The sequence below is a fragment of the Rhinolophus sinicus genome, linkage group LG02, assembly GCF_036562045.2.
Source record: "Rhinolophus sinicus isolate RSC01 linkage group LG02, ASM3656204v1, whole genome shotgun sequence".
NCBI lineage: Eukaryota > Metazoa > Chordata > Mammalia > Chiroptera > Rhinolophidae > Rhinolophus > Rhinolophus sinicus.
In genome coordinates, this window is record NC_133752.1 from 197371466 (window position 1) to 197385785 (window position 14320).

Consider the following 14320-nt stretch of genomic DNA (forward strand, 5'->3'; position numbering starts at 1 on the left):
TGCCTCTGTCTTTCTCAAGTCTCAGTTCTTTCAGGGTTGGGATCTCACCCAGCCCAGGTCTTGGCAATAACGCTTGTTGAAAATACACACGATATGATCAGGGCCCTGGGAAGCAAATATGTGAGTTACCAACACCTGCCAGAGAACCTTGTCTGATTCCTGAAAAATAGATTTGTTTCTCTTAGGAGAAAAACCAGTTTGTACCCTACCTACTGCTGCAGAACTTGGTCCCGTCACTTCTAATTGTATATAAGCCCTTGATGAGCTGGAGCAACGTCTTCTCACGCTCGGTAAAGTGCCTGGTAAGTGGTCACCACGCACAGGGAACTGAACTTTCAGGGTGAGACATGCGAGGCGGGACAGCCTGCTCCCGTGTCCAGTGTGTCTGAGTGGGGGCACCCACGCAACGTCAGGACCCACGTCTCCGGCTTCCCTGAGAGCCTCTGCACGGCGCCCCCCGCCACCTACCCCTTCCAGTCGGGACCCCTGCTCGCAGCTCCCGCTCAGGTGAGCCTGTCCCCGCATACCCTCCCCCCGCAGGTGACCCCGACCCGTGCCCCCTGTCCATTCAGGGTGAACCAGGGACCCAGGCTCCTCCTCTCACACCCAACACCCCGCGGCCACCCCTCCCCGCCCCTCGCACACACCTACGCGGGCAGCCCCTCCGCTCAGGCTGCACTTCCGCCCGCGCCGCGTCCTCTCGAGGGGCACTTCCGCCCGCGCCCCCTCCCCTAAGGCTGCACTTCCGCCCAGGCCCCGGCCCCTCGGGCGGGACTTCCGCTCGCGCCCCCTCCCCTCAGGCCTCACTTCCGCCCGCGCCCCGTCCCCTCGGGCTGGCGTTCCGCCTGCGCCCCCTCCTCTCGCGGCGCCGTCCTCCCTCCCTCCCTCCCCGGGGCGAGCCTCCGCGCGTGCCCTCGCCTTCTCCCGACTGGGCCGCGGGCTGCAGGGCGCAGAGGCGGCGGCCTGGTCCGCGCGGTGAGGGGCTCGCCCTCCCTCGCCTGCTTCCCTCCCGCTGCTGCTCCTCCTCCCGCGGCTAGTCGTTGTCTCCCGGCTCCGCATCGGCAAGATGGCGGCGCCCAGGCCGCTGCCCGTCCGGCTGTCCGGCGTCATTATGCCCGCGTCCATCCAGGACCTGGAGGCTCTCCGCGCGCTGACGGCGCTTTTCAAGGAGCAGCGGAATCGGTAACGGCCCGCGCGGCTCGAGTGTCCGGGGCGGCCCGGCTGCAGCAGCGGCGCGGGGAGGGGGCCGCTGCATCTCCCGGGAAGGCTGCGGGTGGAGGCTTCTGCGGTCGGCCCAGGGGTCCCAGGCCGCTGACTCGCCGCCCGCGTCGGTCCCCGAGGTGCCCTGGGGGGCTGACACCTGCTCCCCACCGTCAGTACCCGTGTGAAGCCAGGCGGACGGAAGCGTCTGCCTGTTGTGTTAATGGAGCACGAGCTGACGGCGCCTCTGTGAGGTGCAAGGTGTTAGTCTAGGCGCTGGCAGGGAGCCGACTGACAAGGCCCCAGAGGCACAGCACGTATGTTAGCGGGGCAGACGCGTCCCAGGTCGCGTGAGTACCCGTCACTACGCGGTGGGGCTGGGATTGGCACGCGACCTGACAGTGGAGCCCAGGCTGTGCTCCGCAGCGGGGCGGCGCTCTGTGGCGGGTGGAAGAGCCCTGGTCAGGAGTGGCCTCGGCCTCGACCACTGAGGGGCAAGAGAGCCGGGTGAGGTGGTGCCCAGGCCTCTGACAGACCGGAATGTGGTTCCTGGCCTAACACGCTGTGCGTCACAGGCTGATTTCTAGTATCCTTAGATTTCTTGTCTGAAAATGGGAATATGCTGCATAACTCCATTCCTGGATTGTACAGAGGGACAAATGAAATAAAGCTTGTGAAAATGCAAAGTATGTGATGCTCTCAGTCAGTGTTTGTTTGATTTTGTTCTAATCGTCTCTGGGCCTTAGTTTTCTCATCTGTTTAATGGGAATAATGTTGAACGGTACCTCCATGGTGGGGGTGGTACAAGGATTAAACGAGATTATGCATATTAAATCCTTAGTACATACCTGACACAGTACTAAGTAGATGTTAGCTGATGTTACTTCGTATATTTGTGGTCTCCCCGTGTGCCAGGTTTTGTGCTAGGTGATGAAGTTGAAAATGAAAAGGCCGCTACTGGGAAGTCAGATCGTGGGAGTAGATACAAAAGATAGAGGGAGCATAGAACGGGACAGCTGGACTTGGAGGTCCTTTTGTCCTTAACCAGACACCTAGTCTGAGCGCTTCTACCTCAAATCATAACAGGAAGTGTTGAGCTACAGAGAGAGTGCCAAACGCTCGGGGCGCTATTCCTTGGGCTTTTTGGGAGGTGTGTTAACTGAGAGGACACTTCTGGGAGATGTGTTGATGAGTAATGCTTCCGCATATCTGTACCATGGTAGACGCTAATCAACCATTTATTGAGCACCTACTATGACACAGGTTCTTTGCTAGGCGCGGAGGGTACAAAGTTGAACGTGACGTCGCTTTTTTTCACGCGTGTTAGGGAAATGGCTGTGTAAACAAATTGAAATGGGGAGGGTGGAGGAGACTGGATGTGTTGGACACCTCAGAGGGCCGTGAAAGCCTTTAGATAAACTGGCGGCTTACAGATGAGGTCTGATGAGGAAGAACAGTATATGCAGGGGAACCTGATGCTGATTTGCAGGGTGCCTAAGAGGATCAAATGAGATAACACAGGGAAGGTGTCTGGTACAGAGGAGACATTCAAGCATCAGACCCCTTTCTATAACCTACCTGTAGGATAAAATCCAAGACCCTGAGCCACTTTACAAAGCGTTTCTCTTCTATTGCGAGAGGAGTTAATGGGGAACTAGTGAAGGTTCTTTCAAGGGAACAGCATGGTAAGATCTGCGCGCATATTACAAAGATCTCTCTGGCTGCCTTTGTGGGGAATAAGTTAGAAAGGGTGAGGCTAGAGGCTGGGGACTTAAGAAGCGGATGCAGAAGCCCAGGTGAAAGAAAAGTGCCTGATTTAGGATATTGTCTGTGGGGATGGATGCATAGATAAATATTGAGAAATATTTACAAGGTTGAATGGGCAGGACTCAGACCAGTTGGATTGTTGGGGAGAATGAGGACATGAAGATGCTTCCCACACTTGGCTCCAGTTTTTCTTGGGCTGTGTCCTTGTTCCATGAGTTTGGAGAGCAGGAAAGGTGAACTGACGTACGTGCAGGTCTTGCGATGGGGAGGCAGCTGTGCAGTGAGGCAGAGAGCTCTTGATGAGGGTTTGTAGGTCCCAGTTCTGCCACTGCTTCTCTGTATGTCTTTGGACAAACCACTAGTTGCCCCTCAGAGGGGTCTCGTGGGGATTGGACCGGAGTCCAGCTGCTCTGAGAGGAACCCTCCTATGCAGATGGACTCAGGCAGGATGGGCCACGGAGCCAGGAGCTGGACGGGACCTAAAGTAAAGCAAAGTGAGGCCTCAGAGTACCAAGTAGAAAACACCAGAAACAGACTAAGGAGAAAGTAAGAAAGTAATTGATGGAACTAAAGAGACGCATCTTAGCTGAAAAAAATGTATTTTGTGGTCCTTCCTAGATGTTCGATGGTACAAAACAAGCTTCTGTCTGGTAGCTAAAGTAACGGAAGTGTCACACAGTGAAAAAAACAACAATGACTAGGGAACCAGGTCGACCTGGGCAAAAATCCTGGCTTTTCGCTCCTGACTTCTTATTTTTCGTCTTGAAAATGACGATGCCCACTTTGCAGGATTATTGTGAGGATCTTACACATATAGCACAGTGTTTTATGCATAGTAGATGCCATTTATTTAGCATGTGCTATTGAAAAGTAACTGGGCTGTGACCTGAGAACCCAATTGTGTTTCATGTCCTGTTTTATAAAAAGCAATGGAAGCTCTTCCAAAAAGATGATACTTCTAATTTTGGGGTTTCCAGGAAAAGGGATCCCAGGATCTCATTCCAGTTTTTAGCCAACTCCCAGGTGAGAGGCAATTCTCGTATCTCGTTGCAGCGATTTTAGATTGTCCACAAATTCTTTGCTGCTCTGCCCTTCAGGAGGAGGGAGTTAATTCCTCTCCCCTTTGGTAGGGGCTGAATTCAGTGATTGGCTTTTCAATATGGCAGAAGTAGCACTGTGTGACTTCTGAGACGAGGTCATTCATAAAAGGCATCGCAGCTTCCTCTGCTCTTCCTTGGGTCGCTCACTGACAGAGCCAGCTGCCATGTCATGGGGACACCCAAGCATCCCTGTAGAGAGATCTGGTGGTGAGGAGTGGAGGCTGCAGCCATGAGTTGAGCGTCCTGCTCGTGGATCCAGTGAGTCCCATCTTCAGCCTCGTGTGCAGCCTCCCGGGAGACCCTGGGCCAGAACCACCCCACTCAGCCACTCCCAGATTCCTGACCCTCAGACGTGCGCCAGACCATAAGTGGGACTGTTTTAAACTGCCAGTCTTGGGGTAATTTATTAAATAGCAATAGATCATTAATATCCCAATCTAAATTCTTTATGCTCTGGATTAAACCCATATTCTGCCACCCGCTTCTTGAGTAGAATCTGAATCACTAAAGTTCATAAAACGTTTCTTATGGTCATAAAATATCAGTATTAATGATATTACTCAACTATTCTCAGTGGAAGGTAGTTTTTTAAACTTTAAGTTTGTTTTCTATCTTTTGTTTAATGTGCATATCTGCATTTTTAACATTTATTTAACAAGTGATTTTTCTTGCTATGCTGTGAGTCTTAGAAAGTCATGTCAGATTGTTTCTGGAATGAAGTAAGATATAAATACATTACAAATTCTATTTTTGGCCTTTTCCTAGAGGTGTTGTTTCCCAACCCTTAAGTTACTGTATGATGTGTGTCTGTCATCTAGCTTTATGATGTATGCAGACCCCCCTGTGTTAAAATGTAGAGCCAAGTGAGCTCACTTGTAGTAGTCACTCAGTCACTCGCTGCCTGTGGCCATTGAGGTTAATGAGAAGTAAATACATGAGTAACTCTGTTCGTCACCTGCACTGCCACATGTGGCAGGCGGCTACCCTCCTGTAGTGTAGCTCTAGAATATTTCCATCAGTGCAGGAAGTTCTGCTGGATAATGCTGCTCTCTGTGTTTTTTACCTAGAGAACATTATGTTCTGGTTCTTGAGTAGTCCTGAAATAATGTAACGTTTGGACATGACTTTCTATAAATTCTCATACTGAAACTGCTACCTTGTTGCTTTTCCATCTGCTAACCTTCTGGAATAAAGTGAGCATATCACATTCCGTGTGTCCTTTGGGTCTAGCCTAGAGTCTGATCATTGTTGGTGCTTAACAAATTCTTGTGCGATTGTTTCTATTTGTGTAGCTTTTTACCCCATTGTGCGTGCTTGGTCTTTTTCTTCCGTACTCAGGTAGACAAATTTTTTTTAAGGTTCTGTCTGTATGGCTTGTTTTTCCTCTTCAGTCTGTGTGTAGTTAAATCATGTTTCTGCTTCCTTCCTTCAAGTTTCTGTACATCATGTTTAGTAGTGCAGATATTTCCCTCCATACTTCTGAAGCCCTTTACCTTATGAACTCTATATTCCTTTTTCTTTTTAGAAAGCGCTTACTACATTCCCACATATTATGTAGTTATAGTAGTTTCTGATTTATTCTGTCTCCTTCCAGAATGGAAGGCCCATGAAGGCAGAGATGTTTGGCTTTTTTGTAATGATCCTGTTTGGAAAATGCTTCTTGAATTTGATGTCTTTCATCAGTTTGGGAAATTGTCAGCCAGTATTTCTTCAACTATTGGTTCTCTCTTATTCTTTCCTTCCAGGACTCCAATTACACATACGTTAAACCTTTCATTATATTTTATATGTCTCATAGGCTCCTTTCTGTATTTCTCATTCTCTGAGCTTCTATTTGAAAATTTTCTGCTAATCTGCTTTAGTTCTCTAATCTTTTCTGCTGTCTTACCTGCTGTCATCTGTTGTGCTTAGTTTCATGTATTGTGTTTTTGAGTTATTGAATTGCAGAATTTCTATTTAATTTTAATTTTTAAAAATAGATGACACTATTGAAATTCATTTTGTTATTTTCCTTCTTGAACATATTATAGTTAAATAATATGCTTGATGACTTTCTAATGTCAGTTTTTTGTCTTCCTGGTGTTCAGTCATTTGGTCCTGTCTTTTTTTATTGAATGTTGAATGTTGTGCATAACAAATGAGGCCATTACCAGGGATCCTCCCTTTGCAGATATTTGCAAGCTCAGAACCAAAAACAATCTAAAAACGATTTCTTTCAACAAGTGGTGGTGGAATAACTCAGTATCTAATTGGAATAAAGTGAACCTCGGCTCACACCTACACCATTCACAAAAAATATTTCAACATGGGTTATAGACCTAAACATAAGTGCTAAAACTATAAAGTGTTCAGAAGAAAGAGCAGAATATCTTTGTGACCTTTGTGTTCTTATCCAGGACACAAACAACACTAACCATGCAAGAAAAAAATTGACTTTATCAAAGTAGGCTTTATAGAAATGAAAAACTTCTGCTCATCAAAAGAAATGAAAATGAAAAGGTAAGCCATAGACTGAAAGAAAGCATTTGCAATACATACATCTGACAAAGGACTTGTTTCAAAATATATAAAGAGCCCCTACAACTCAATAATAAAAAGACAACCCAGTTAAAAAATTGGGCAAAATTATATGCTTTGCAAAGGGAGATATAACAATGGCTAAGAAACATGACCATTAGTCGTCACCATTAGTCATCAAGGAAATGCAAATTAAAACAATGAGATAACCACTTTATGCCCCTCAGGATGGCTATTACCACCCCCCCTCCCCAGGGAAAAAAAAGAAGAAAGAAAAGAAAAGTAAGTGTTGGTGAGGATGTGTGGACACTGGAACATTGTACATTGCTGGTGGGAACATAAAAGGGTGCAGCTACTGTGGAAAACAGTTTGGTGGTTTTCTAAACAGAACATGATGTAGCAATTCCACATCTCCCGGTGTGTATACCCAAGAGAATTGAAAACAAGGACTCAAATAGCCTGCTTGTATGCTAGTAATGTTCATTGTAGCATTATTCACAATAGCCAAAAGATGGAAACAACCCAGGTGTCCATCAACAGAGGGGTGGGTAAACAAAATGGGATACAATGGAATATTATTCAGCCATAAAAAGCAATGAAGTACCCATACATGTTACAACATGGGTGAACCTTGAAAATGTTATGCTAAGTGAAAGAATCCAGACATAAAAGGACAAATATGTATGATTCTACCTATATGAAGTACTTAGAATGGGCAAATTCATAGAAACAGTACATTACAGGTTACTATGGATTGGGGCAACGGATGGGGGTATTGCTTAATGGTCGTAGAATTTCTCTTTGGGGTATTTAAAAAGTTTGGGAATTAGATAGTGGTGATTGTTGCACATTGTGAATATAATTAAAGCCACTGAATTCTACACTTAAAAATGGTCTAAGTGGCCAATTTTATACATTTTACCACAATTAAAAAAACAACATGCATTTACTGTACCAAAATCCAATGTATTACATACTTTAAATGGGTGAATAGTAGGCTATATTCATTATATCTCAATAAAGCTGTTACAAACAAGCAAAACCATAATGAGATAGGCCCTCATCATACCCGCCATAATGGCTGAAGTTGCTAAATGACTGACAGCACTAAATTGTGGCCTGGATATGCAGCAGCAGGAATCCGCATGCATTGCTGGAGGAGGCTAAATGGTGCAACTGCTTTGGGACATTGTGGCAGTTTTTTATAAACACCCCTGCCCATGACCCTAGATGTTTACCCACAGGAAACAAGAAGGTATGTCGACAAGACTTGTAAAAGAACACTCATAGCCGCTTTATTGATAATAGCCAAATACTAGAAAGAACTCCACTGTCCATCAGTGGGAAAATGGCTAAGACTGCTTGGTAATTAAAATGAATGAACCACTAATACACACAACAACATGGATGAATCTCAGGAGCATTCTGAATGAAAGAAGCCAGGCACAAAGAGTGTATACTGTGTGATTTTATTTTATGAAGTTCTACAATTTGCAAAGCTCATGAGTGATGACACAGGTCTGAACAGTGGTTGTCACAGGAGGTTGGGATTCACTGGAAAGGAGCGTGAGGAAATTTTCTGGAGTAAAGGAAACCTGCTATGTCTGTGTGGGGTATTGGTTGTCTGGATGCATGCATTTGTCACAGCTCATTCAACTAACACTTGGAATCTGTGTATTTCACTATAAATTATATCTCTTTTCTCCATGTAAATTATTACCCTTCTCTCTACTTTCAAAAAACTTATTTGAGCTGAACCTTAGCCAGCATGTTTGAAGGAAACAGGACTGGCCTTTTCTGCTCACATTTGAGAGTTATCACTGGTAGAACAGTATTTTTGAATCGTAAAATTTGCTGAAGAAGAGAATTGGGCATTGCATTTTCCAATGTTTTTAGTATACTGGGAGCTGATGGGGTTTTGCTCCACATTCTCACCTGTGCCAGACAGTGCTCTCTGGGTGTCCAGAGCCGGAGAGGAGCTGAGCTGATACGTGAATGAGTGAATTGCCTGAGACCAAATCTAGAAAAAAGTAGAAGTAATCTTGGAAGGATGAGGGAACCAAATAGCGGATGTGGCACTGGAAATTTCAGTTCATTGTCCATTTTTGGAATCTTGCGTTGCGCGGCTAGCCATGGTATCGTGTCTTATCTCACTGTTTGGGACTTCAGAGCCTTACTTGAAGGGTCAATTACCTCAGCTTTTTGTGAACCTCTGAATAATGCAGGGCTCCTTGTGGGTCTGTTTTGCAATGTGACTGAAATTTTTATTTTTTTATTTTTTAACAATTTGTGTTTTGGGGGCTTCTTCCCCTCTCCTCTTTTCTCTCCTGAAATGTACTGTATGAGATACCCGTAACTTTTTGGACTCAGGCAGTGGGCTTGAAATTTGGCAATTTCAAGGCTTTTGTGAGGCATAGGCTTAGTTTCAAAAAATCCAAGTATTGCAACTTCCTCGCTGTATGAAATGGCAAATATTTTAACTTCTCGGAGCCTTAGTTTTCGCATTGGTAAAATGGGTATTATAATAATGCCTACCTTGTAGGGTTGGTGGAGGCAGTAGAGTGTGCTCTGTATAGAGTCCAGAATGGTCCCTGGTGCATAGTTGGTGCCCAGCAAACACTGGTATTGCAGGCTCCAGTCAGAGTCAGAATGGAAAAGAAGTGAAATGTGTGGAAGTTCTTGGAATTTTGAATATTTTAAAATAGTGCTTATAATGTTTTTAATTTCATTTCAATTCCTTGATCAGGTCCTTGTTTTAGTAGGCTTTTGAAACTGCTTCTGGAACTTTAGAATAAGGAAAATATTTTTTTAGACCCAGAAGATATGGGCAGTAATTTCTTGCCAAAATTTGGATTCCTTGGTAGAAAGGCTTTTTAGAAATATTAAACAGTTCTAAAAAGCTGTGAGGATTTCCAATAAAAAGGAATACTTGAAAATAATGTTACGACTTGAGCAGAGGCCTGGAGATGATTTTGCGTGGAGTAACTGCTTTAGGAAGGGACATTTTAGAAACCGTGCTTGCATGGTCGAAGGAAAAAGGAAATTGAAGCTTTTCATTAGCTTTCATGCTAGTGTTTTGTTGGCTTGCTTATTTCTAAACTCTTGACAAATCAAAACTACGAATACATAATGATGTGAATGCCTTTATGGATAGAACTACCTAACAAGTACTACACTTGCAAAATCAACAAGGGTTAACACTTTGTCTTGCTCTCCCAGAATCCACCGCACCACCGGTACTGTTACTGTCCTGTATTAGGACAGGTTACCCCACAAGTCGACACCTGAAACCACAGACATTCAGTATTTCACACAACTGATGAGGCAGCATTTGGGAGCTGATCCCTCGAGCGGGTTGCAGCCCCAGGTCTGCGCCTCTGGAGGCCACGCGAACTGAAGCTTGGGATTCCAGCCGCTGGAGGCTTTGCCCAGAAGCTTCCGTTCCTTACCACGCGGAGCCCTCCCTAGGGAGGCTCATGAGGGCAGGGGTGTTCCAAAGCCCAATGATCCCAGAGAGTGCACTCAGGGAAGCTGGGGTGTCTTTATAACATAACCTTGGAAATGACATACACTCACTACTGTGCATTCTAATGGTCACGGGAGCTGGGAGCCCGGGAGGGGTCACATCGTATAAGGGTGAATACCAGGAGGGGGGGCATGGTGGGGTGCCCTGTGTTTCCTTCCTCCCTCGCTCCCTCATAAATGTGTGCTGTGTGCGCTGCGGTTTGCATCGTTACTCGCATGATGGTTTTGAACGCTGGTTTTCACTCAGAGCTAGGTCGTCACATCAGCTGTCATCAGTGTACCATCCTAAGGGTACATCATTTACCTGCCTTTCGTACTGTCAGATATTTGAATTTTTGGTAATTCAACCACCACCAGAGACCTTTGTACACATCTCCTTGTGTACCTGAGTTTGTTTTTCCCCCAAATCAGCATCTGAGGCAAAGACTTGGGTGAAGTAATTGAATTAGAAGTGACCCCCAGCAGGAGGACTGTGGGAGAGGGGAAGCTAGGCCGGAAGGAGAGACCGCCGCTGTGAGGATGCCTCACTGAGCTGGTAGCTGTTGTGGGCAACAGGCTGTCGGCTGGCAGCCCTGAGGCGTGGCTGGGTCATTCCTCTAGTAACCTGTTGCCCAGGGATTGAGACTCGCCCCCGGGGTCATTAATTAGGTGGGCCACGGGTGTGGAGTGAGACACCACGAGCGTGTCACAGTCTGGTCTTCCCGTTCCTGTCCACTCAGTCACACTTCCCGGTGGGAGTCTGAAAGGCCCGGACAGGAGTTCAGTACCGAGTACCGGCCCCAGGCGGCAGCCTGCCCTGCGGCCGTAACGGGTAATAAGCATCTCCCCTCTCCACCCCGGCAGCGCTTCAGCTGGGCCCTGATGCCACGGGGTCCGCCGGGCTGCCTGTCTGTCGTCAGGCTGGTGGCTGCGGTGGCCTGTTTGCGGTTACGCCTAGCCGGGGAGAACCAAGCAACATTCCCCCCAAATCCCGGGCTCCAGACCTGCTCCTCCTTCCCCCTCTCCTACCGGCAGCCCCAGGTCTTCTGGTAACAGGGTCACTTACTCCTGCCGGTGCCTGCTGGTCCACCGGTCTGAGCATCCAAAAGTGGTCATTCTGTGGATCTAGGTTAAGTACACGGGATTGCTTCCCGTGCTACTGGATGAAGTGTGCGTGTCTGGGACCCGGGACCGGCCAGCACCGTCTAGAGCTGCGGGGTTGGGAACACGCATTCTGCAGGTGGGTCACTGGGAGCCACGAGGAGAACGACTCGGGTTAGTGTTTCTCCTGAACCTTTAGTTCGCTGGCTCACGAGAGTGAGAGATTTGCTATATTTTCTCCCTCTCTGGGCTCACTCTTCCCCGAGGAATGGTTTTGCGTTTTCTTGCACTCACCTCCCCGGTGACCCTAGCCTAAGATCTGCTGTTGGTGATTTATGTCACAGTGATAGTGGGGAGACCACGTATCTGGTCACCGAGCTGGCCAGCATCTTGGGCCAGGGCCTCGCTGACCCTCTCGGCTTCCTCGTGACATTGGAGGTGCGTGGCTTTCCCTAGAACGCGTACGTAGGGCCGCGCGGGGCAGCTCTTTCCCCGGTCAAGTGCTCGGGCGTCCTCACCTCGCACTGAGTTGTCCAGAGTAGCTCTAACCAGCACGAGGCGTAGGGGCTGTCGTTCCCTGTCACCCTGCCGGGGTTGAATTGCAGATGGACTCTGCCCTTTCTGAACACGTCCTCCCCTTTGGTTTTGGGCCTGGTTACAACTGAGCATTTCCATCCCATTTTTGGTGGATGGAGATACTTACCTAGCTTTCAAGTTGGGCTGTATATTTATAATATTTAAAAATAAACATGATTACGTTTTTGGAACGGAGGGGAGAGGCTTAAAGTAACTTCTTCACTGCACTTTTTATTTCATAATGAAATAGTCTTGTAATTTACATGGTTTGCTCCCTGCTTGGTGGCGTCTTTGTTCTGAGCTGGGACTGGCTTCTTTATGGTATTTCCCAGCACAGCGCCTGGTCCATTTTGGGTGCTCAGTACATGCTGAGCTGAACTGAACTGAGCCCGTGGCGGTGATGAAACAAACCACCTAGTGCTGTTACGGAGCCAGTCGGCTTGCGCTGATGACTCCAAGACTATTGGTTCTGTTGAGCATGGTGCTCCTTCGTTTATTTAATCACGTCGCATGCGCTGTGCGCCCTGCTCTGCTCTAGTGTTGCAGCTATAGTTGATTCAGGGTTTAACTGACTATGTTTAGCTCACTTCGAATCACCAAAATAGCACTAGCTCAGGGGCTGTAATATTACTTTTATATTAATAAATATAAATGTCTTATGTCTTCATTCTTTTGCTTGTGCACACTCTTAATTTTTCCTCAAGATTTAGTTACCCTTTCATCTCCTCCTGAAGGCTTTTCTGACCTACATGCTGTTGCCGTCTATTCCCTTTGGCACTCTGCCTCTTTCAAACAGCTCCACGTGTCACTGAATCACCCAGCAGTGCCACTAGAATGACAGCAGCCTGAGGGCAGGAATCTTAGTTACCTCTGTAGTCTCAGGACCTACTTGAAGACAGCACAGAGTGAGCATCTGGTAGCATTTTTGTCATTTCCTTGACTATTTTAGTTTTCTGGAGTCATTAGATATAAAAGTGAGAGCATAGAGGAAGATAGAGAAATTATCAAATACGATGACTGATTTCAAGTGGTGAAAATGTCTTGCTATTGCTAATTGCTTGTATAAATACGTTGACTAACTGCCATAAAGAAAGGGAATAGATTGAGCACTTTAGACGTCAACATACTGCAGAACACAAAAATAAACCTATCCGTCTGTGTACACACGTTCACATAGGTTTTCCCCAAACATTACTGAGCCTCTGGCCAGCAAGAGCCTTTGACTACGCCAAAAGCAAAACAAAAAACCCCCAAAAAGCCCACACGAATTGTCAGCTTCGTTAAGGGTGCCATATCATCTTGACTCAACCATGATTCAGATCAACTTTGTTGAGAGAGAATATCAATTAAGTTACACTATAAAAAGAACTTTCTAGAGTGATGACAATTTCCATTATTTTTATGTGTGCCGTGAGCTGGGCTACCACATGGAAGGAACTATTTGGTAAGGTGTTCTGACTCAGCTTCAAAATACAGATGTGGTCAGTGTGAGCCATCCCTCACATCCAATTATCCTAAATGGACCAAGTGGACCGGAAAAAGTTTGAGCCAGCAAATCAAAATAAATAAGGTTAGAGTTGTGACCAGCAGTACCCTTAGGACCGTTTCTCAGCTCTTTATTCTTCCAGTCTTTTGTAGTGGTCCCTGGACGCCGAGGCCTGGTCACTGCCTGTGGGCAGGGACACTCCCTCAAAGGCACAGGAACCCTGGGGCTAACTCTCGGCTGAGTCAACCGGTCTGCCGGCCACAGGCCTGGAGAAGTCCTATCAGCGTTGAGGAGGCGAGTTGTGAGCACGCAGCCCTCTTATCGTGGCCATCAGGAGTTCACATACACGGGGTAGGAAGAGTCCTGGGCACAGAATACGCACAAGCCAAGTGTTAGGGCATCACTGTCACAGAGAATGATACCAAACTTTATCAGACGACGGTAAAGAAAACGTAAGTGGTGAGATACTCGTATCCCATTACATGATAGGAAACCTCAGGAGCATAAAGGCATCAATTCTCAGTGACATTCAAAGCGAAACCTCAGCAGGGTTTTTGTCAGAAATTCACAAGCTGATTGTCTAATTTCTATGACAAACTCCTAGGTTTCCTGTTATGGTGGAATATGGTTCATTCCCAGGGGGTCAAGGCGGGCTGTCTCCTCCATCCAGTGTGCTGCTTGGCTCGAAGGTGTGGTCGGTGTTCCCTCGCATTGTCACTTTCTGACCTTTTTCCTCCATAACTCCATCTCATGCCATCAGAGTATGCAATATACATAATCTCTGTTGCCCTTAATGAGGGATCTGTGGGTCCCTGACCTTATTCCTTGAAGAATGTAGCTCTAGTTCACCTTAACTCAACTCTCTTGCTGCTTCTCTCTCTCTCTCTCTCTCTCTCTCTCTCTCTCTCTCTCTTTTTGGTTCAGCTCACAGTAGCCCATGCAGGGCTCGAACCGGCAACCTTGGTGTTACCAGCACCCGCTCTAACCAGCTGAGCTAACCGGCCGCCCCTCCCCTTGCCTCTTCTGTTACACTTAATACTTTCCTTTTTACACTCCAGCTGTAGTTAAA

General features: G+C 46.9%; 1 protein-coding gene across 2 annotated transcripts in view; it reads left to right on the forward strand.

Moving 5' to 3' along the window:
- Positions 1-777: 777 nt before the first annotated feature.
- Positions 778-14320, forward strand: part of ATXN10 (ataxin 10) — a 147862-nt gene continuing 134319 nt past the window's right edge. The window contains exon 1 of one of the 2 annotated variants that reach the window (XM_074326561.1): positions 778-1182. In XM_074326561.1, the coding sequence (XP_074182662.1) occupies positions 1067-1182 (116 nt within the window). In that variant the 5' untranslated portion in view covers positions 778-1066. The remainder of the gene's footprint in view (positions 1183-14320) is intronic. The other variant, XM_019739234.2, reaches the window with a different exon arrangement.